Here is a 24,298-nt window from a genome sequence, read left to right as displayed (position 1 = left end):
TAGCTCTAAAATTTCTATCCTTCCTTGCCTAACAACACAATAAATTTTTTTCCAAATTTTTTTATTTCATTTTCTTTAAACATTCAATCACATTATTTAGCTTACAAAATGAATATTTCAACAGGTGGACATTTCTCCCCAGTCCAGTTGATAAAACTATAAAATATCTTCAGCAGATAATACCACATTTCTTTGTCCCATTATTTTTATTTGAAATTGTGTTGTCTTATTTATTAGAGTACCGTTTCAAAGTAATAAGAATTTTAACATTTTTAAAGTTTTTTTCCCCCAATCAGGACATGAGATTAGCAGAACTTCTTTGTTTTGTCTTTCCTCTCTCTACAAAAAAAAAAAAAGAAAAGAAAAGAAAAGCACCACTGTGGTCATGATATATTTCAAAATAAAATCCTTCCAGAAAACAGGAGATAAGGAACTTTGGGGGATAGTTTCTAACTGTTCATGTCACAGAAAGTAAGTAATAATGGAAACTGAATAGGTAGTGATGACATTTTTGTTGTTCAATCTTTTAATTTTATTTCTCTACAACTATTTCATGGGGCTCAGTTCAGGTAAGTAAAGAATATGATCCATTCTTGTGGATCTCTAGTTTTACTTCACTTCATAACTATCTTTGGCACTTCATACTTATTTTAAAGTAGAATGAGATAAAATGATTATTAAATTTCACATCAGTCAAAATCCTCCTGCTATAACCCCTGCCAGTGTGCACATACACACACAGACACACACACACACACACACACACACACACACACACTGTAGGTTTGCAGGTCTGCCCAGAAACCTAAAATCCTTCTGTTGTTTTACTTTCCTGTAAAAAAAATGGTTAGTGATATGGTACTTGTAGTGTCAGTCATTACAGGTCTGACGTTACAGTTGTTACACATTACTGAATCTATGGAGTGAAAAGGGGACACAAAGGGAATTTCCAAAATGCAGCTGCTATTTCCCATTTGTTAAATCCTTTTATTATACCATATAAGTACACAGCTGGGAAATACTATAGAGTGGGAGTTAAAACAAAATATTTTGGCTTCCAGACATTCAGAATACAAAAAGGCTCTAGTGGAAAGCAATGCTGGCTATCAAAAGAGAGTGAAAGTTTGAAAACATTTCTAGCAAGTATGATTTTTTTTATACTAATACTGTACATAACATACTTCTAACTTTAACTGTTTTATACTACTGTAAATCACAATTTAATATACACTTGGCAAGCAAAATATTAATGTCTATTTTCTGACAAAATTTTAAGATGATAAAAATGTTGTAACTCACCAAAGCAACAAAGCACTTGCCAAGATACAAACAAAAATTGTATCAGGAAAAATAAGTAAATTGTTCTCTAAAATAACGTTTGAACTGTACTATTTCTGCCTCTATCCATATTTATAAGTCCTGTTATTTCTATGAGTATATTTAGCATAAAAACCAGAATGTACCTGAACTTCTCACTTCTCTCTACCTTCTTCTACACTATCATCCATAATCCAAGTCACTATCATCTCTCATCTCGATTTCTGAAAGCGGCTCCCAACAAGCCTTCTTCCTTTCACTCTTATCTCCCTCCCATTCACGTATGAATATCACAGCCAGAATGATCTGTTTGAAATATTCTTAAACCCTTCAAATGCTTTCCTTTGCACTTAGACCAAATCTCACACCATAATGTTACCTCCAAGGTTCTGTTTGATATAAGCCCCTTCTGATCTCGTCACCCACATCTGATGCTGTGTCACATGCACACTCCTTCTACTCCTACCACGAAGCCCATCATTTATTTGATTAAATTAAGCTATGTTTTTTCCTTTGTATACATCATATCTGTTTTTCCCTCTGCAGTTTTATTCTTCATTTTGCTAGCTCCCCCGGGCTAGTTCCTATCATCTTTAGCGCAAAGAGGGCTCTCCTAAATTTTATCCTAAATCAGGTTTGCCCCATTATATTCTCACTTACATTCTGTATTTGTTTCTTCGTAGCACATATTAAAATTTTAATTATAAATTCTTTGTATTTTTTTTAGTTTCTGTTTCCTTTCCTAGACTATAAACTCCATGAGGACATGACTCACATGTGTTTTGTTCACCACTGTATAGCCTGCACCTAGTAGAGTGCTTGGTGCATAAAGGTACTTGGTAAATAGGCCCTGAAATAAAAGGAGACAGCCCCATTGTCTTGACAATAAGCCAGCAGCAGTGACTGGATGCCTATTTTATCTATGCTATCTTGAGGGTGTAAAATGAACAATTTAATTCAATCAGAAAAGCAGACTTTAGGGACGGGCAGGAGGCGTGGTGGTTAAGTGCACTAGATTCCCACGTGGCGGACTGTGGTTCGAGTGCTAGGCCTGGCGGCTTGCTTTCTCATTCATTCTCTCTCTCTCTCTCTCTCTCTCTCTCTCACTCACTCTGTCCCTCTCTAGTCAAATAAAAATAATAAATAAATAAATAAATATAAATAAAGTTAAATAAAATAATTCTTACTAAAAAAAGAAAAATAGACTTTACTCTCGCTTTTTATACCTTCTCCCTTCCCATTATTCAAGGAAAATAAATCTTTCAGTAGATCAGATTGTACAAAGATGATCCCCTCCCACAACAAAAATTAGTTCAGAAACATTTTGTCATCCAATCCCCTATTTCTCACCTACTGTTCTAGAACACTGTGTCTATAAGATCATCTGAAAAAGAGAAATGCCTGCCTCCATAAATTACTGAATTGAGCCTCTGAGATATTAAACACGGAGCAAAAATTTAAATATGTGTCATTATTAGTAGTAAAAACACTTTAAGTAGTACCTTATTTTTATTAAGAAATAAAAATTTCTTTATTGTACACTTAAAATATTTTTTGTTATCTTGACTTTTAGTTAGCTAGTGTTTAAAACTTTGATATAATAAATACATTAAGTTTTCTTCTCTTCTACATGCTAAAAAAAGAATTGAGTATTTTTGCTTTGAATTGGATAATTAATATGACAATGTGGTTTCTGTTCCAATAGTTAGAATTTAATATGAGAGAGCTGGCTAATACACTGCATATACTTGATGTGGTTGCTTCTACTTTCAAAGAAAACTTGTGCTGTCTGATTGAATAATATGAGCTTTGCATGTCCTTTTGAAATTAATATATAGGCCCATAAGTGAGAAAAGCTTTTATAAATCAAGAATGACCATTTTAAAATGATAAATACCTGCATTTCCTCTAGGAGATGTACTCACCATATGACCTCATTCACATAGACATATTTGCTTAATTTGATTTTTCAATATTAAATACATAGTTACACTTTATTTGGTCATACCTATTTTTCTAAATCACCAGGTTTATGCTGTTTTCAATTCAGGATATCAAAAAATAAGACATTAGCAAACCTCCTCTCAAAAAGAAAATCAAATATCTTTTAACACGTTGACCTAATAATAGGCTTAAACTAAATCGCAAATCATCTTCCAACTTTTCACAGTTACTTATAAATTAATAACAACCTGGTGGTTATTTCATGACACTCACTCTGTCCCTCTCTAGTCAAATAAAAATAATAAATAAATAAATAAATATAAATAAAGTTAAATAAAATAATTCTTACTAAAAAAAGAAAAATAGACTTTACTCTCGCTTTTTATACCTTCTCCCTTCCCATTATTCAAGGAAAATAAATCTTTCAGTAGATCAGATTGTACAAAGATGATCCCCTCCCACAACAAAAATTAGTTCAGAAACATTTTGTCATCCAATCCCCTATTTCTCACCTACTGTTCTAGAACACTGTGTCTATAAGATCATCTGAAAAAGAGAAATGCCTGCCTCCATAAATTACTGAATTGAGCCTCTGAGATATTAAACACGGAGCAAAAATTTAAATATGTGTCATTATTAGTAGTAAAAACACTTTAAGTAGTACCTTATTTTTATTAAGAAATAAAAATTTCTTTATTGTACACTTAAAATATTTTTTGTTATCTTGACTTTTAGTTAGCTAGTGTTTAAAACTTTGATATAATAAATACATTAAGTTTTCTTCTCTTCTACATGCTAAAAAAAGAATTGAGTATTTTTGCTTTGAATTGGATAATTAATATGACAATGTGGTTTCTGTTCCAATAGTTAGAATTTAATATGAGAGAGCTGGCTAATACACTGCATATACTTGATGTGGTTGCTTCTACTTTCAAAGAAAACTTGTGCTGTCTGATTGAATAATATGAGCTTTGCATGTCCTTTTGAAATTAATATATAGGCCCATAAGTGAGAAAAGCTTTTATAAATCAAGAATGACCATTTTAAAATGATAAATACCTGCATTTCCTCTAGGAGATGTACTCACCATATGACCTCATTCACATAGACATATTTGCTTAATTTGATTTTTCAATATTAAATACATAGTTACACTTTATTTGGTCATACCTATTTTTCTAAATCACCAGGTTTATGCTGTTTTCAATTCAGGATATCAAAAAATAAGACATTAGCAAACCTCCTCTCAAAAAGAAAATCAAATATCTTTTAACACGTTGACCTAATAATAGGCTTAAACTAAATCGCAAATCATCTTCCAACTTTTCACAGTTACTTATAAATTAATAACAACCTGGTGGTTATTTCATGACCTGACTGCAAATAACTCTCACGCCATGTATTTTGGAGCTTTCCCTTAAAACACCCATTTATAATGAGGACATAACAATCAATACACTTAGTGACAGTGGCCAGAGTTTAAAGCTCACCATTCTTTGCTGAGATGACAGAACACTGTCCCAGTCAGCATCTTGTTGAATGGTATTGACAAGTGTTGGTAGCTCCTCAGAGTGAGGTTTGTTGTGCATTATGGGGTGCAGAGGCAGATGGGAGGCCACATGTTGATCACCGCCCTCTTCCTTTTCCCTTGAGGTCAAATCCTGGGTCATCGCTTCCTCTCCATCAGCAGCACAGGCGAATGGAGAGGTGGCTTGCTTGGAAGACATTCTTCTGCAGAATAAGAAAAACAGCATAGATTGAAAAGGGTTGTCAGTGACAAAAGAATGAACTATCCCTCACATTTGATTAATTTAGCGAAAAAAGGAAAGTTCCTTAACTTCGGAGATATATATGGTCTACTCCAAACCACTGAAAAATAGCTCTTTGCTTATCTGTCCCCCTTTCCTTCTTTGCTTTAAACTCAGCAAACTTTTCTCAGTAATCATTGTGCATTTTCACTCTAACCAATCCACAGATGAAATTTTTATGGAATAAGTATTCATAATGTACAGTGTGAATGTGCATATATTTTTCCTTTCAGCTTTCCCAGCTACAGATAAATTTTAAGTTTTTGAAGAGTAATTAGGTTGATGATTAGCAATAAAAAAAATGAATGGACTAAAGAAGCCTATCTAGGAAAACACAATCAAGAAAGTAAATAATCCATAATGAAAGTCCTAAGCTAATCTGTTAGTTTACACCATTTTTTTAAAGAATTGTTTGTTTTTAATTTTATTTATTCATTTATTTACTTTAATTTGACCAGAGAGAGAGAGAAAGTGAGAAAGCAAGCCACCAGGTCCAGAACTTGAACCATGGTCGGCCATGTGGGAATGTCCAGCACTTTAACCACCACGCCACCTGCTGGTCCCCAGTTTACACCTTTTATTATGAGTGCTAGGCCTAACACTACTTGGTGTCAATCTGAAGCTTTTCATATGATCTTCAAAATGTGTCAACAACCTTAACTTATAAGTAACATATTGATAATGTCAGCTGATAATGTCAGTTTACTATTAAGATAATTTATAGCATTTGAATTGAGTTCTAAAGTAAATATACCTCTATTTTATATTAGAAAGCATGTATAAAATTCTAAGCATTTAGTGTTTTCATAGTAAATACCTTACTACAGGAAATATTTAGAAACCTCCAAAACAATACTGAATATTCACTTATATATCAACAAATAAATGTCAACTACACTCTGCATGACAAGGTCTCCTTCCCATACTTTCATACGTAATCAGAAAATCATGACCCCACTAAACAGAATTTCAAAACATTAAGAATAGCTCTTCATCAAGATAAATTTCTCAGCAAAATAGTTAGAAACAAAACCACTCAAAGTTTATAACTTAACAGAAGAGGCAACAGAGTATTTTTTTCTGAAACTTTACATTGTTTTTGGTTTATTGCTTCTTGAGCTCTAAAACTGCTGTGTAATGAAAGGAATAAAATCTCCACCTTAATTGCTCTTTAACATTAATTGATTTCATACCATTTTTTAAAAAATGCACAAATCAGTTAACATAGGAAACCACATGAGCATTTTTCAAATTAGCAAATCATTAACTTGCTAGTACTGTTTCTACAGACAAATAAATACTGATTAAAGGGTCTAGAAATCTGAGATTAACAGTTAAATTTACAAATCTGTCACATGCTTTCATGAATATTGCAGTGAAGGAAATATCAAGTGCAAAGAAAAATAATTAAGTTAATTCCAATTTAAACAGTAGTTTTTATGTAGCAGCCCATGTTTCACATAGGATTTAACAGCTAATGCTAAATTTCTCACAATTAATGAGGGGGCTCAGATTTAGTATCCTACAGTGAAAAAAATTAATATAAGATCAGCTAATCTAATTATGCACAGTTCTAAATAAAAGTATTACAGGCTTTTGAAGTGCTTTGAAACATATTAAAATGCTGATACCTACTTATAATAATCATTCTACAAATAAAATTTCATCTATTAGACTTGATACTAGAAAATAAAATGGGGGAAAGGCAGTGCAGAAAAATGTCTATATTTTCTTTGAGGAGAAAGAAATTACATATTCTAAAGAGTGCTACATCAAGGAATCATATAAATACATCCTCGACCAATTTCTATCAATACTAACAGACAAATGTATACACAATTACAGAAAATGATAATCAAGGGATGTTTTTCAGTATATAAGAATCACTGTAGAGATTACTTTACTGGCCCCATAAATACTGTAGTAAAACCAGACAAATTATAACTGTTCTGCAAGTCTATCAAGAGCGTGCCACAAACAAGTGTTCTCGTAGTTCAGAAAATGACTACTGATAATGTAATCATTCGCATTAAAAACAAAAGGATGAATTTACTGCTGCTTTTTAAAACAGTTAAATACAATTGAAAATCATAATCCAAAACTCAGAGTGACTTTAGCTTCCCCCACAAACCTCTTATTACAAAGTGAATTGGCTCCTTCCGATAGCAATATCGGAGATTGTTGCTTTAGTATAAATTAATCATGACACAAAACCTAAAATGAAAACAGTCTCTTAAAGATAATTTCAACTATAAACTGCACCAGTGAACAATAGTGCACAATCCTAATTAAAGACAACCATGCAGCTGTAAAAATAGACTCAATCTGTCCAAAGCTATGAGTTGAGTTTAAAGGCTGGTTTGTTAGAGTGTTTTCTTAAGGAAGGCTGGGTCCTCAGTCTTAATCAGCCAATAAATTATTTCCTGCAATTACATTAAATAGAAAATTATCTTCAAATGGGGAGTGTTAATTGAAAATCAAAATTCAGAGGGAAGTTTAGAAATTACACGCTGAATACAATTAGTGAGGAAAGGCTTCACCCCTTCTTCATCAACAATCTTCTGGTGGTTCCTCCAGTGACCATTCAGGAGAGCTACCTATTTATAACTTCACACAATTTGTCTTTTATTTTGCACCTCCCGGTACAAATGTATATCAAGGTGGCAAATAAAAGACAGGCTGTCAAAAAAAAATTAGTAGTATTAAATCTGACTGTTCATCCTCAGTTCACAGTACTGTTCTGGGGAAAGGAGAGTGGGGGTGGGGGTGGGACAACAATGCTTAACAACCAAGAAAGGCACACTCCACTTTGAAATCTTGCCCTTTATCAAAGGAATTTGTATCTTTTTGTTCCAGAAACACTTTTCTACATTATACTTCATTTAATTTCTAATGCTTACTTTATTATAGTGCTCAAATATGTTGTTAACAGAGAAAAGGATAATATTTGCTTTTTTAGCAGGATTTCTTTTTGATAAAATTTTTGGGTATTTTTCAGGTTTTTTAAATTGGTGGTTTTGTTATTTTTGCTTTGGATGGGGGTTTATGGCTTCTTTTAAAGTAAAATGTAAATAAATTTTTTAATGTATAGTTTATTGAATAAACCATAGATTTACTGATGACTGGATTCAATTTGCTGATTTGTTTGCACACTTTATTAAATAATCCTTAGATTTACTTATTATATTATTTTCTGATTTCATTTTTTTACTTGGGCTTTCTCTTTCAAAACATGTCACTAGACTAACTAAGCTGTTTTCTAGAAGCTGTTGTATTCTAGCCACCTGACTTTTGATAATGACTTTACTATAACCACCATACCATAGCTATTCTCCATTGGAAACTCATAAAACAAGTACACCCATATTTTAATGTTTAAAATGTCATGTGGGGGGCTGACAGGTAGCTTGGTGGTTAAGAGCACTGGACTCCCACATGGCCAACTGTGGTTCGAGTCCTGGAACTGGTGGCTTGCTTTCTTACTCTCCCCCACCCCATCTTTCTCTGGTCAAATTAAAATAAATAAATAAGTGAAAAAAATATTTTTTAAATGCCATGTGGAAAGCTTATGCTTATTTTTAATGTTCATATCAGTAATTTTCCATTGCAAAAGTTTTTAGCCCCAGTGTATTAGAATAGCACCATACTTTAGCTGCTGCCATATATAACTAAAAAGCAAAAGAAAATCAGAATCCTTGTGAAAATGGTCAATTTCTGTGTGACTTTACTTTGTTTTATTTTTGCACTATTATAACTTAAAAATCATTCAAATGAATTGTTTTTTTAATTTGTATTAAAAAAATATCTCCCTAGTTATACCCCCTGAAAACAGGGGTTTATAATGGAAGTGCTGACACAACCCTAACTAAAGCAGCGCAAATGTTGCCGCTATAATACACAAAATCAAGTTCTATTATTCTAAACTATCCTCGCTCATGGGATTTTTCTTTACTGTGCTCCCAGCCAAACTGCTGAAGCATGAAAAATTTAAATGCAATCAAATGTGCCCAATTCTACTTTACTAGAACAAGTGTCTACAGTGGTACAATCTTAAAAGGAGATGCAACAGATTTGTTTGGTGTTTTTTTTAACTGTTTATTTATAATACAGTGCATTGGAGATAAAATAAAAGAGGAAATTACACTCACATGGTACCAGTGTATTGACTACACAGAGTACATTATAATCAGAGAGAAAAACTACATTGTCAACTTATCACATTGGTTAAACAAGATGGTTTTCTGGGGCATAGCTATTATCAAGTAAAACCTCCAAAGAGAATTAAGTATCTTTGGGACACATAAAACTAAATTCCCATCATATGTTCCCTGAGTTTGAAATGTCTCTGCCCAACAGATCAAGTGAATTCCCAGGATGCCAGGCCATTGGAAAGAACTTGAGCTTAGGATTTTGGGGAATGAAATTGTTGTAAATAAAGCCTCCAGTAACTGATAATGTTCTCTAGGAAGCCAGTAAGAATGCCTCTAGAAAAGCGATTATTTTCCTCCAAAACTCCAGTATAACATCTGATATTTGCTTTTTTAGCAGGATTTCTTTTTGATAAAATTTTTGGGTATTTTTCAGGTTTTTTAAATTGGTGGTTTTGTTATTTTTGCTTTGGATGGGGGTTTATGGCTTCTTTTAAAGGAAAATTTTAATAAATTTTTTTAATAGATTTACTGATGACTGGATTCAATTTGCTGATTTGTTTGCACACTTTATTAAATAATCCTTAGATTTACTTATTATATTATTTTCTGATTTCATTTTTTTACTTGGGCTTTCTCTTTCAAAACATGTCACTAGACTAACTAAGCTGTTTTCTAGAAGCTGTTGTATTCTAGCCACCTGACTTTTGATAATGACTTTACTATAACCACCATACCATAGCTATTCTCCATTGGAAACTCATAAAACAAGTACACCCATATTTTAATGTTTAAAATGTCATGTGGGGGGCTGACAGGTAGCTTGGTGGTTAAGAGCACTGGACTCCCACATGGCCAACTGTGGTTCGAGTCCTGGAACTGGTGGCTTGCTTTCTTACTCTCCCCCACCCCATCTTTCTCTGGTCAAATTAAAATAAATAAATAAGTGAAAAAAATATTTTTTAAATGCCATGTGGAAAGCTTATGCTTATTTTTAATGTTCATATCAGTAATTTTCCATTGCAAAAGTTTTTAGCCCCAGTGTATTAGAATAGCACCATACTTTAGCTGCTGCCATATATAACTAAAAAGCAAAAGAAAATCAGAATCCTTGTGAAAATGGTCAATTTCTGTGTGACTTTACTTTGTTTTATTTTTGCACTATTATAACTTAAAAATCATTCAAATGAATTGTTTTTTTAATTTGTATTAAAAAAATATCTCCCTAGTTATACCCCCTGAAAACAGGGGTTTATAATGGAAGTGCTGACACAACCCTAACTAAAGCAGCGCAAATGTTGCCGCTATAATACACAAAATCAAGTTCTATTATTCTAAACTATCCTCGCTCATGGGATTTTTCTTTACTGTGCTCCCAGCCAAACTGCTGAAGCATGAAAAATTTAAATGCAATCAAATGTGCCCAATTCTACTTTACTAGAACAAGTGTCTACAGTGGTACAATCTTAAAAGGAGATGCAACAGATTTGTTTGGTGTTTTTTTTAACTGTTTATTTATAATACAGTGCATTGGAGATAAAATAAAAGAGGAAATTACACTCACATGGTACCAGTGTATTGACTACACAGAGTACATTATAATCAGAGAGAAAAACTACATTGTCAACTTATCACATTGGTTAAACAAGATGGTTTTCTGGGGCATAGCTATTATCAAGTAAAACCTCCAAAGAGAATTAAGTATCTTTGGGACACATAAAACTAAATTCCCATCATATGTTCCCTGAGTTTGAAATGTCTCTGCCCAACAGATCAAGTGAATTCCCAGGATGCCAGGCCATTGGAAAGAACTTGAGCTTAGGATTTTGGGGAATGAAATTGTTGTAAATAAAGCCTCCAGTAACTGATAATGTTCTCTAGGAAGCCAGTAAGAATGCCTCTAGAAAAGCGATTATTTTCCTCCAAAACTCCAGTATAACATCTGAATGGTTAGGCCATTACAAACTTCACTCAGACAGTAAATTTATTTCCTGCCCTTCTAGAAGAATCAAAATTAGTTGGCTCAAGACTTTCCAAAATGGTGAGGATGCTGGATATCTACACATTAAGTCCTCTATCTCAGAAATTGCATTTTCTAGAACCAATCTGATTTGATGCTTTTTTTTTAAAGCCAGCTATTCATATATTTGAAGGTTAGAATTTTTAAAAATAACTTTAAACTTATAAACGTCCTCACAGAGCACAGTCACTCAAAATTACTTTCTTTTTTCTTTTTTGGTTATTGCTTGGAGAGAGTCCATCTCTTGAAACTATCATTTGGGACTTATATAACTACCAAAAAAAGGCACTAAATTCATTAAAACAATATTTTTAACCAATTTAAGAAAACATTTTCATTCATTTTACTAGTATTATCAAATGGCATTCACTTTTTAGGTGTGTTACATTTATTCAAAAGAAGCTCTGTTTTTACCATAGAGCAACATTTTAATATTTGATTTACTTATAGAAAAAAATAAAAGCTCTGGCCAACATTCACATTTATTTTTGCAGCTCAGCCCCAGGCTACCAACGTAACTTAGTCAGATAATTCACTCTTAGTTTAATGCTGTACTTGATCTGATACTGAGAAATAAACAACTAATTTTCCAAAAATATAACACAGTGCCTCTCATTTTAAGGCACATGAGTAACAGATATGTTTAGCTGCCAAAATGCACAATACCCAGGAACCCCTCCAAAGGATGCCAGTCCACCCCGGGACAAAGAATGCATTTAAAATCCTCTTCCTATAGCTCTGATTCCCACATTTAAAGATCTTGGAGTGGAGGCTCACAGGGGAGATCCTAATTCTAGACATTAAAATAAAAATGTCCCTATTAAAAGTGACCCTGCTTAAGTCTGGTAAAACTTTAGGGTTCTTATTCTTTGTACCGTCTCACCCAGCACTGCCACCTCCTCTCCCCAGCTCTACCTCTAAATTTGTTTCTGCCAGTTTTTGTTGTTGTTGTTGTTGTTTTCCCTTTCCATCTGTTTTATAAGCAATTCAGAAAATTCTGAAGAAAAAAAGGTAACTGTTTTTAAGACTATCATGGTTATTTATAAACTGATCTAGAGTTTGTAGCTGCTCTTTCAGAATAGCCAGGAAAAGACATAGAGACAATACCTATTAGGAGAGAACTCAGTGACTTGAGTTAGCTGTCAGCTCAATAGGGTTGAGACAAATGAAATACACTTGAAGCCCTTGAAGTATATCTAAGAATGAGCTTACATTAATGGGCTGTGACTTTTCTAAGCTTCTAATTTTTCACACCAAAGCACCAAAATTGTCTCCAAAGGCCCTCTGAGGTTCTTACAAAATAGAGACTACCTGGAACAGATTCTTCTCAAGTCATCAGAGTTTGTGTTTCTAGAGTTTATATTTAGCTGACAATATTGCTGTCACTTTATATAGCTTAAGACTGTTCTTTGGACTACAGCTCATATGTCTTGGAATGCTTTGACTCATGAATTGTTTCTGCTGATAATGTTACATCACGTAACCACCTCTGTCTAATTGGTTAGTATCTGCTGGGAGAGACCAGGACCAGTCTAATGACCGGCCTGCTAACTGGCTGCCTGTGGAAAACCTGTAATTATTACATGCATCCCTGAGCAGCCAGTTTCTTCCTCGGACAAAAACAACTTGCCTTGATGTAATCGCTATCTATACCTTATGCTTTATAGAAATAATATTGAATTTTCTGTTTATCTACAAGTAACTTGGGATTTTTGCTTTGGGAACCCAGGCCAAGAATATATAAATAAAATCAGTGACTTCATAAGAATGAAACCAAACAATGGCTACTATAAATATACCCAAACTTAGAAGATGTTAATCAAGCACAGTGACTTTATAGCTCTACTGAAAGACCTCTATGTGGCTTGAGTGAAAGAAGCCATCTAAAATAATAGCAGAATGAATTTATTTACACATGCTCACTTTGAATCTCCTCTTAGCATGAAATGAGAACCATAATTTTTAAACTGAATGACAGACATGGCTTTGTCAGCTTGACACTGATCCACTAATACAGAAGCCCAATTACAGGCTATCTTATCCAATTATTAATACAAATCATAAACCAGAACAATAACTTCTCAGAGGAAATCATAGGAAGCTGTCACTGTATACTTTTCCATTCTTACCTCTATTTCTACTCTTTGTTTAATATCACCAGAGAAAAATGAAATTTGATACTATATAGTCTCTTTCAAAATATGAAAGTTCATACATGGTAATGCTGAACAAAATTATGTAAAGAAGCTAATCTCTGCAGTTCTCTTTCAGTTAAATAGAGCAATCTGGCAGTTCTTCTCTTTCATGTAATAAAATAAAGTATACATTTCAGGTCACTATTAAAGAAGGACAGGAAGAGGAGGGGGGAAAGTGAGGGAGGCTGGGAGGGAGTGATAGAGAGGAGGGGAAAGGAAGAGGAGAGCCAGGAGGAGGGCAAAAAGGGAAAGGAGAGGAGAGAAAAACTATGGCTTTGCAGTTCATTTTCAGTTTGTCTATTTAATGAAAACCTCATTGTACAACCCTCCCAGCCGGCAAAGTATTTCTGAAAACCATTTCCAGCAGGCAAAGTATTTCTGATTCAGCAGAGGTTACACAAGCATCAAAGCAGTTAAATATAGGTGCCAAGCCGCATTGCCAGGAGCTCTCAGTGCTGTGAGTTAGTGTTACCTGACAGCTTAGTGAATGTAAAATTACTTGTTTCTCCAATTGAAGACAATCAAATTGTCACCTTCCATTGTAATAATGCACAACTAGTGATCAGCAAAGTGCAAACATAATTACCATGAAGAAAACAAAAAATCAAATCTAGATCTCTCTACAGAGTAAACACATCTATCTGGCTTCCCCCAAAAAGGAGTGCATTTTAATACTGACTGCTATGATGCAATGTTGTTATTTAACAATAAGATTTATTAGGCTCACATTAAACAAAAATGAAAAACAACAAGAAAGAGCAATTAATAAAAAGTGAACATGAATACCAGTAAGCGCGCTACAACTTTCGGCACACAGTGCAAAGGCCTACAAATGACACCACTGCTGTCTGGACCAGTGGTGTGAGGTGTGCGTCAGCAGCAGCCCTCCTTCCCAAAAATCTCACCCTCAGAGATCTCACTTGAGCCTACAAGCCTTTCTGACGGTTGAATGGGACAGGTAATATCCAACCTCAAAAGCTTTTGTCTTAAAATTTTCCTTAAAATAGTTACATTTAATTTTTGTCTTCTTGAGTGGCTTATATGCATTTAAAGATACATATTTATTTCGTGTGAGAGATCACAGAAAGAGAGACAGGCTGTGGGGGAGGTGGTGGCACAGTGCTAACGCAGCTGGACCCACATATGCAAGGTCCTGGGTTTGTACCGTGAGACCTCCCTGCGCAAACCAGGCGCATGCACACATGTGCCTGCGATAGGGGCCAGCTAAGCCTGAGGATAGATTGCAGTGTCAAATCCCTATTGGGAGCACATCTCCCTCCTTCTCTCACAAAATAAATACATTTTTAAAAAGAGAAAAAAAAAAGTCAGTCTTAGAAAGAGAGAGCGGGACCAGCAGTTAGCGTAATGGCTATGTGGTTGGACTCCCATGTAGCTGACCACGGTTCGAGTCCCGGACCCGGTGGCTTAAACTCACACCAGGCGCTTGTGCATGTGTGCCCAAGATCCCAAGAGGAGAATGGAGGAGAAGGGATTGCAGCGTGGCCATCCCCCCTGGGGGGTGATTTCTCGCTTTCTGTCTCTCTGTCTCTCTCTGTCTGGCAAGTGCACGCACCCTATAGCAAAAACCTCTCCAAAGAAGGAAGGAAGGAAGGAAGGAAGGAAGGAAGGAAGGAAGGAAGGAAGGAAGGAAGGAAGGAAACAAAGAAAAGAAAAGAAAAGAAAAGAAAGAGAGAGCAAGATAGGCACCCCATAACCCTCAACAGGATCTCACAGGGCCACGATCCTCCCCCATGCTATTCCCAGACTGCAGGCTCACGGGCACACAGGTGCGCATGCCCAGAATATATAGCTGGCAGGGAACCAGGCCCCAGACTTCCCTATGGCCCTGGCTGCAGAGCGCCAGGCTGCTGCTGCGCCACCACAGCTGGGCCACAAGTGGCTTTTATTTTTGAGGTTGAAAATTTACATCTTGAATTTGATTTAGTATCTCTATCCAAGTTTAGAAAAATAACCAACGATAGAATACAGATCTACAACTCTTCTTGAGAAACTCAGTATCTGAAATTCTTGTCCAAATTTGGTGACCAAGAAGGTCCACTATCAAAGTGATCTCATAACACAAAGCTGGATTAGTATTGAAAGACTAAAATTTTGACATGGTTCTCTTATACTCTGAAGATTTGTAAAATATCAATAAAAATCAATACCATTAGGCTGGGCCTGTAGCACAGAGGTTAAGCACTGTGCATTGGGAATTGGATCACACATGACCCATTCGAGTTCAAGTCCCAGTCCTGGTAGCTTGAAAACACACCAGGTAGGTCAACGTGCAACCATATCACATTGGAAGGTCTCCCTCTCTCTTTCAGTCAAGCACACACACACACCCTCTAGCAATAAAAAAAATGAAACCACAAATATAGATGATGCTCCAAACAAACTACACTTTAAAAGCTGTCTTGGAAAAGTAATTTTATTTTACATCTATCTACCTCAAAATTTAAAACATTATTTAAATTTACATCATTCTTTCTAGTATGGTGTGAACTCCTTCCCATTCTAGATATAGGTTTTTTGGGTTTTTTTCTTTCATCAATAATCTCTTTCTTTTTATCAGAAATGTATTTTATACAGCAACTGCCTAGCATTTCATTTTATGTGATACCGTTTTTCTAAGTAATCTTGCTTCTAATTATCTAACACAAAAATGGACCAGTTTGCAAGGGAACAGGGAGTACTGCATCAAGGTGACAGTCGAATAACTAAGGGAATATCAAAAGAATGGGATTCCCTGAGATCAAATCTTAGAATACAAATTCAGACTTTTAAATCCGGTATCTCATTGCTTAGAATGATGCTTTCATCCTACAGAACTCTGAACGGGCTGCCAGTCATGCATGGTGTCCTGGTTCCTCACGCCTCTCTTATGAGGGGAGGGGAGGAGACACGGGGAGGTGGAGACAGTGGATGGACTCTGGCTAACTCGGCAGCAGAACAAGGAGAGGAAGAAACAGGAGGAAGGAGAAGTCCAATCTCTAGTTACAAGTTTCATTGTGATTAGAGATAAATTCCACATCATTAAGTGTTTGGATGTGAGAAATAAGACTATTTTAGAAAAACATCTTTTTTCTTGGTCTTACAACTTTTTCCCTAGAGACCCCACTTAGAAGCTTAACACAATATAACCCTCTCAGCAAAGGGGATGCAATCAGCATTTTTGAACGTCAATGATGGGTAATTTAATCCATTCCTGAAATTATACTCCTACAGAGTATTCCTTACAATATAGCAATAATAAAAAGTATCAACAAAAGGAAGAAAGGAGAGCCTCTTGTCAGAGAATGTCTTCCAGACCCTGGGAGATAAATGCGTACATAGATATTATCATAAGCTTAAGGTGAATCCAAGAAAAATAGAAAGCATTAAAATATTTGACTGATTTTAAAAAAGGAAAAAGCTTATTCTATACATTCCTCAAGGACAGGGCTCTACTCAGTGCTTAACAGTTTTTTGCCTTTTGTCTCTTGGTTTTAGACAATCACTAATATTGAAAAGGAGGAGGATAGGACCAGCAGATGACATAATGGGTACGTTGCTGGACTCCCATGCAGTCAACCACAGTTCAGGTCCCAGACCTAGCAGCTTAAACTCACGTTGGGTGCATGTGAGCACATGCTCAAAATCCTGAGAGGAGGGAACCAGCAGTTAGCGTAATGGCTATGTCGCTGGACTCCCACGTAGTCGACTGTGGTTCGTGTCCCGGACCCGGTGGCTTAAAACTCACGCCGGGCGCGTGTGCGTGCGTGCCCAAGATCCCGAGAGGAGAATGGAGGAGAAGGGATTGCGGCATGACCATGCCCCCTGGGGGGTGATTTCTCGCTTTCTGTCTCTATGTCTCTCTCTGTCTGGTGAGCGCACGTGCCCTATAGCAAAAACCTCTCAAAAAAAAAATCCTGAGAGGAGACTGGAGGAGAAGGGATTGCGGTGAGGCCATCCCCTTGTGGAGGGGGGGATTTCTCACTTTCTTTTTCTCTTTCTCTCTGTATCTCTGGTGAGTGCACATGCCCTATAGTAAAAATCTCTAACAAATAAAAAAAGAAAGAAAGAAAGAAAGAAAGAAAAGGGAAGCAGAGAAAGATGAAAAATAGCAGTCTTTATGTGACTGAGTAGCATTTTTACCAAGTCATGCTCCGCAATGTCTAACAACTTGAAAACTAGAGTCTTCATTATCTTCCTCAACAATTTCCCCCACTCATTCACACTTAGAAGAAGAATCATCCAGGTTCAAAGTGTGCATGCTAGGGAACCAGCAGTTAGCGTAATGGCTATGTCGCTGGACTCCCACGTAGTGGACCACAGTTCAAGTCCCGGACCCGGTGGCTTAGAACTCACGCCAGGCGCGTGTGCGTACGTGCCCAAGATCCCGAAAGGAGAGTGGAGGAGAAGGGATTGTGGTGTGACCATCCCCCCAGGGGGTGATTTCTCGCTTTCTGTCTCTATGTCTCTCTCTGTCTGTCTGGCGAGTGCACGCGCCCTATAGCAAAAACCTCTCAAAAAAAACAAAAACAAAGTGTGCATGCTATATCCACCTGCTCTTTCAGTCGCCCTGCCATTAAGCTCCAGCAGCTCCTCCTTAGCAATGTTCCCATACTCATCCTTCTTTCCATATTCTTAATCGTATTGATCCAAGGCTTCACTACACTTCATACCTGAACTCTTACAACTCTTACAACTCTTACAACACACTCTAAACCGGTTTCCCTAACTTCAGTATCTCCCTCCAAATCAGTCTTACCACCACTCCCTTATGGGGCCACTCCCCTGACTAAAAATCAGTGGCTCTCCCCACAGGATAAAGTCTAAATTCCTTAACCTGGCATTCAAGACCCCTCCCATCCAGATCCAGCCAGTTTTCCTCCCAGTGTCACCCAGCAGTCTACACTTTAATCTGCTACTCCAGCTAGGCTTACACAGTTGTCAGTGTTGTCTCCCAGCCTCAGCGTGCCCTGTCCTTCCCTATTTCCCTCACCTTCCTTTCTTATTACAAGGAGACCAACTGGGCCTTCTAGGTAACTGTGATTCACCCCTCTTACAATCACTGCTAGTAGATGCTCTGAGAAGTTATTTTTTAATATCACCCACCCAACACTTGATGCATATTACCCTATATACTCTTTTTTAAATGTATGATATTAATATATTTACAAAAAATGCCAAAATATAAACTTTTCAAGGTTAAGAACAAAACCCTAGACTTCTATGTATTGCAACAGAACCTATTATAATGTTTTGCACAAAGAAAACACTCAGTAAATATCAGCAAGTTATTTAAATATCAGTAAACAAAATAGGTGGAAATAAATTTAGGGTAATATACTTAACCAGGGAAAAAATCACCATCAAAGAGGATTCAAATTAAAGTACCTTGGGGCAGTCAGTGGCACACAGCAGTGAAACATAACACTCTGTAAGACTGGCCCAAGTGAGAAGGTCCTAGGTATGTGTTCAAAGACTCCCCTTAGTACTGGGATTGTGTGTGCCCAAGAGCCAGAGCTGGCTAAGGCTGGAGGTGGACTGCAATGTCAAAACCCTGTTGGAGGTACTCTCACTCTCTCATTCTGTTTCTCTGCTCATGGAATCAATAAACTAACAAAACTAAAAAAAAATTAAATCATTGCTAGCCTTGTAGCACAGTGGTTAAGCATTTGTGCAGTAAGAGTGAATTCCACATGGTGACCTCAGTTTAAGTTCTGAGTGCTCTCTCTGGTGAGAGACTGAAATTTATAAATAAATAAATAAAATATCTGCATAGAAATTAATTTTCCAGAGATACCTCCTCTTCCCACACACTCTGGTCAATTAAATTCATTTACTATTTTTAAAGTTCTGCATACTGAGGACCAGCAGATGGTGGAATGAATACGTTACTGGACTCCCACGTAGTCAACTGTGGTTCAAGTCCCAGAGCCGGCGCCTTAAAACTCACACCAGGTGCATGTGCATAAATGCTCAAAATCCCAAGAGGAGCATGGAGGAGAAAGAACTGCAGCATAGCCATTTCCCCTGAGGGGGTGATTTCTTGCTTTCTATCCCTCTGCCTTTCCAACAAGTGCACACGCCCTATAGCAAAATCTCCCTTAAAAAAAGTTCTACGTACTCTATGGCAAAGAAAGCAAAAAGAAAATCAGTTTGTGTTGTCAGGGAAGGATGGATAACCATTGAAAAGACACATAGTTTTTATTATTAGATATTTAGAAAGTATCATCCACTGTGCTAAGCCCTGCTAAAATGTATTATCTGACTTAGTTTCAAAGCCACTCTAGAAGTTAAGATGCCATTATCCCTGTTTACTAATAAATAAATCAAGGTATAAATGGTTTATTAAAGAAATAAAAAGGAGCCAGCCCCATAGGACAGCAGTTAAGCACTGTTCAGAGGAAGCTGAATTCCACATTACAAACTGCAATTTGAGTCCCAGTCACAGAGGCTTGAAAAACATGTTGGGCACTTGTGCAGGTGCCCAGGATCCTGATGAGATATAAAAAGGGAGAGAAAAAGAATTGTGGCAGGGCTGGCAAGTACTGTGATGGTTAAGGTGGCTGGACCACATTGCTGACCGTGGTTCGAGTCCCAGACCTGGCAGCTTGCTTTCTCATTTTCCTTCTTTCTCTCTGTCTCTTTCTGGTCAATTTCAAATAATAATAATAATAATGACAATGGATAAAAAAAATAAAATAATTCTTTTTTTAAAAAAAAAGATTGTGGCATGACCAGGCCCTGTTAAAGGGTGCTTTTCTCTCTTACTATCTCTCTCTCTGTCTAATACATGCACACACACTCTCTCTGGCATAAAAAATAATATTAATAAATAAAAACTTGCCTAAGGTCATATCTAGCAAATACAAAAGGCAGAATTTGAACTCAGGTGGTCTAACTCCAGGTTGGACACTATTAGAATTAAAGGTTTTGAAATCTAGATGAAATACATTATTAACTTGTCAATTATCATCTGAATTATTCTTTCCTAATGATATCCTTCCGACAGAGTTTTATTTTGAAAATTCTAGTTAGATATTCTAGATACTCATTTAATCAGAGGTCAGTCAAAGGGTTTGCTCCTTACGTTTTCTTTCTACTTCTAGAGTTGGAGGCATTTAATAAGCAGTTAACAGCTATGGGGGGGTCTTCTAAACATTCATGGAAAATGTGAAAAAATATGTATGATTTCAAGTTTTGTTTCATCAAATAAACTTGAACTTTAATTCTATTTTTCCATGAATATTTTGAAATATAAAGAATGAGAAGTGGAGCAGGTCATCTCTAAACAGTTCACTTGACACTCACTCTCGGCAGTCTGACAACAAAATTGGTTAAGGAAGTAGTTAAAGCTATTGGCACACAAGGCCTAGAGGTTCACTGCAATTTGTTTTATTCTTTCGCCAGAAGGCACACAAGAGAGATAGATGGACAGACAGAACGCCCCAACAGGGCCTGGTCAGCTATAATCTTTTTTCCGTTCCATTTCTTCATCTGGTCAAGCTCCTGGGTAGGCATGTGGGTGCCAGGGATATTTTTCAAGCCACCAGCACCCAGCCTCTAGCTACAGGACCAATCCAACTGTAGTTTTTTTACAAAGTAAACTTTTTAATCAATGTTTGTTTGTTAAGTATCTGTGCTTTTCCTTGCATGCTTCTTCCAGTGAGTTTAGATGATCAGCGTTTGACTATATTTTTTTCATTTCTCTAGTCACGATGACAGAAAATGTGTGAGCACACAGGAGAATGAGAGAGACAGAGAAAGAGACAGAATGTATCCCCTCCACAGGGTCTGATCATACTGCAATCCCCTTCCTCCAGACGTCCAGCTCATCACGTACTGGGCACTCGCATGCACGCCTGGCATGTTTCAGACTGACCTGGCCAAGGATCCTAACCATGGCTACCATGTAGGATCTGGCTTCTCTTGAGCAATGTCTTACTGCTTAGCCATGGAGCCAGTCCAGTTAACTATGTTCTTATACTGACAATTGTGAAGTCAAGTAAGATGTTGCTGTCCATTCATTTAAAGACCCAGAAGAATATGATATCTCATTTCCACCTTCTAGCTCTGACCAGAGAAGTCACACCAGACACATCACACGCCACTGGAACTGCTTTACTACAAAACAGACATTGGGGAGCAGCAGGCAGCATAATGGTTAAGACACAGGACTCTCATACAGACAACTGTGGTTCAAGTTCTGGACCTGGTGGCTTGCACACACACATGTGTGCCCAAAGTCCCAGGTGGAAAGTAGAGGAGAAGGACTGCAGCATGGCCATCCCCTCAATGAATGATATCTCACTTTTCCTCTCACTGTCTGTCTCTCTCTTTCTCTCTCTCCCTTCTCCCCTCCCTCCCTATCTCCTTCTGTGGCAAGCAAATGCACCCTATGGCAAAAACCTTAAAAAGAGAGAGAGAGAGAAGTTGAAGCCAGCCAACAAGCACAATGAGATAAGAAGCTTGAACCACATGGATTTCATACATTACCTATCTAGAGTGATTTTAAAGAATTCAGAGAGATTGAGATATCCTCTTAAAATCTAAAATCATATAACATTACATGCACCCTAACTTCTGGGCAAAAGAAATAGAAAAGCCTCATACACAAGGACATGTATTTTTATAAATTGCAATTGTCTGTAAAAGCTATAGAAAGATTTTTCACCACCAATCCAAATGTCCTCATTTTTTACACACACCACATACTCCAGTTTCATGAATAACTAAAGTACGCCTACCTTGCATTTCACCTTCCCTACCTTTACCATTCCTCCCTCCCTTAGAGCTATTTGCTTTAAATTTCTCACTTGCATTTGCTAGTAACATATTACCATAAACAGCTCCAGGAAAACATGAGAATCCAATTGTTGACATGAATCATTGCACAGAATTATTTCAGTTATCATTATAAAAGACAAGTATGACTACCCACGGTGGCATACTAAGGAATTCTTTACCAAGTACTTATTTGCAAACTTATCGAGCTACAGAACTTTTAGTTTTCCCAGTTGTGGTGTTTGTTATTAGAAAGAATCTTGCATTGTTTTTCTGGTTCTTTTCCTTCTTCTCATGTAAGCACCACCTCACAATTTCTCAAAATAGAGTAAAGAAATCTCCATCAAATCTCCATCAAAAATCAGTGGCCAATGGGTGGCGTGGTAATAAAGGCACTGGAGTCCCACATGGACGACTGTGTTTAGAGTCCTGGGCCCTATGACTTGAAACTTATGCCAGGTGTGCTCGTGTGCATGCCCAAAATCTCAGGAGGAGAATAGAGAAGGACTTGCAGCATCCCTGCTGGGGGGTGATTTCTCACTTTTTCTGTCACCACTTTTCTTTCTCTCTGGTGAACACATGAGCCCTATGGCAAAAACATTCTTTTTTTTTTTTAACAATTATTATGCCTATTAGCCTTTTAGATTTCTTCAAAAATAAATCTTCATTTGCATCCATGGTCCCTAGAACTGGAAACCAAGAGCAATCTTCACACAACCTACTGGCAGCAGGTTTTACTCAGGGTAGAGACCTGGATGCAATGTTGGCCCAGAGTCCTTAGTTCTTCATCTCAGAAAGTTGTTGATACCATGAAATTGATATTGCACTCTGTATTTAGGGGAGGAGGAGTTCAGGTTTTCGTCTCGTAATATGTATGCATACTATATACATATAATAAAGTATAAATCACCAAAAAAATTTAAAAAAATAAATCCCAACTCTAAATTTACTTGATCTGTGAACTGAAGAAGTAATTTAACCCTCTGAGCTTCCACATTCCCATCAGTGAAATTAGGGACAAGACATCCTTTTGAACAGCTGTCATGACAATAAAACTAATACAGTACAGTACTTAGTATTTGGTAGGTAGGAATAAAGCACATGTTAATTTCCTTTAAAACAGAGAAATAGCTTCTCTGTTTTAAAAATCCTTAAAGACATTCTGGATTTTCACAAACTACAATAAGTAAAATTTCCTTGGGAGAGTAATTTCCTAGTTCCAGTATACCTGTGGTCCAATGCTAAGTAGCCCCCAGTAATCAGAGGATACAAACCACCAGGTAAAAATACATGTGACTATTTCCCAAAAGAAACAGAGAGGAGAGAATCGCTCTTCACATGGCAAAGACCGAGGCATCGGCATCTGCAGCTGAGCGCTGTGCACTCCCAGGACAGCAGACACGTATCTCCAGGTACTCACTCACTCAGGCCTCCTCGACTAACCTCTTTCCTTGATTTTCAACCAAAACAGTACAAGAATTTGGAGACTATAACCCATTTAGTCATAATTAAATTTTAAACAGAAGCAGCATTTTAATGTATTAAAATATTATAGTTCCCACCGCTTGAATTAACTTGACAAGAAATGAAGTGTCTAAGCTATCATACCTTAAGAATTGCATGAGCACCTTTTTTCAAATTATGATTATTTGCTTTTCTATTTGAGAAACGACTGCCCTGATAGGTCAGTGATCCTCAGTCCCACGTCCAATGTTCTAAACTTTTACTAATTCCACAGCATTTTTCATTTCTAAATCAGGTTCCTACTAGGGTGCTCAAGAGCTCCAGCACTTCCTCGTGAGTTGATTGAAAACAGCTTACCTTCCAGCTCCCCTCTCACACCACAATTTATTTTAAAGAATGAACTAAAGGAGTCACAGGTAACGCTTGTCTGACTGCTGGGTCTTTTAGGGAATTCATTAACACAAAATAGGTGTTCTCAACTGAACCACAGCTCAGAACAATGACAGACACTATTCTACTCCACGTGTAGCTTGAGATCACTATGTGGACTACTTGAAGCTGAAATTAACTTGCCTAAGGGCCCAACTCACAAACGGCAAGGTTTCTAGGACATCTGGATAAGGA

General features: G+C 36.7%; 1 protein-coding gene across 22 annotated transcripts in view; it reads right to left on the bottom strand.

Annotated features, from left to right (window-relative positions):
* SOX6 (SRY-box transcription factor 6) overlaps positions 1–24,298 on the bottom strand; it is a 666,092-nt gene that overhangs the window by 385,743 nt on the left and 256,051 nt on the right. For all 22 annotated transcript variants that reach the window (XM_027768610.1, XM_027768624.1, XM_006142513.3 and 19 more), the window contains one exon: positions 4,752–4,992. In XM_027768610.1, the coding sequence (XP_027624411.1) occupies positions 4,752–4,992 (241 nt within the window). The remainder of the gene's footprint in view (positions 1–4,751; positions 4,993–24,298) is intronic.

Source organism: Tupaia chinensis, unplaced genomic scaffold (genome assembly GCF_000334495.1).
Source record: "Tupaia chinensis unplaced genomic scaffold, TupChi_1.0 Scaffold000077_1, whole genome shotgun sequence".
In the NCBI taxonomy this organism is placed as follows: domain Eukaryota; kingdom Metazoa; phylum Chordata; class Mammalia; order Scandentia; family Tupaiidae; genus Tupaia; species Tupaia belangeri.
Note: the sequence above shows the minus strand (reverse complement) of the source record. Positions and strands in the feature narration are given on the sequence as shown.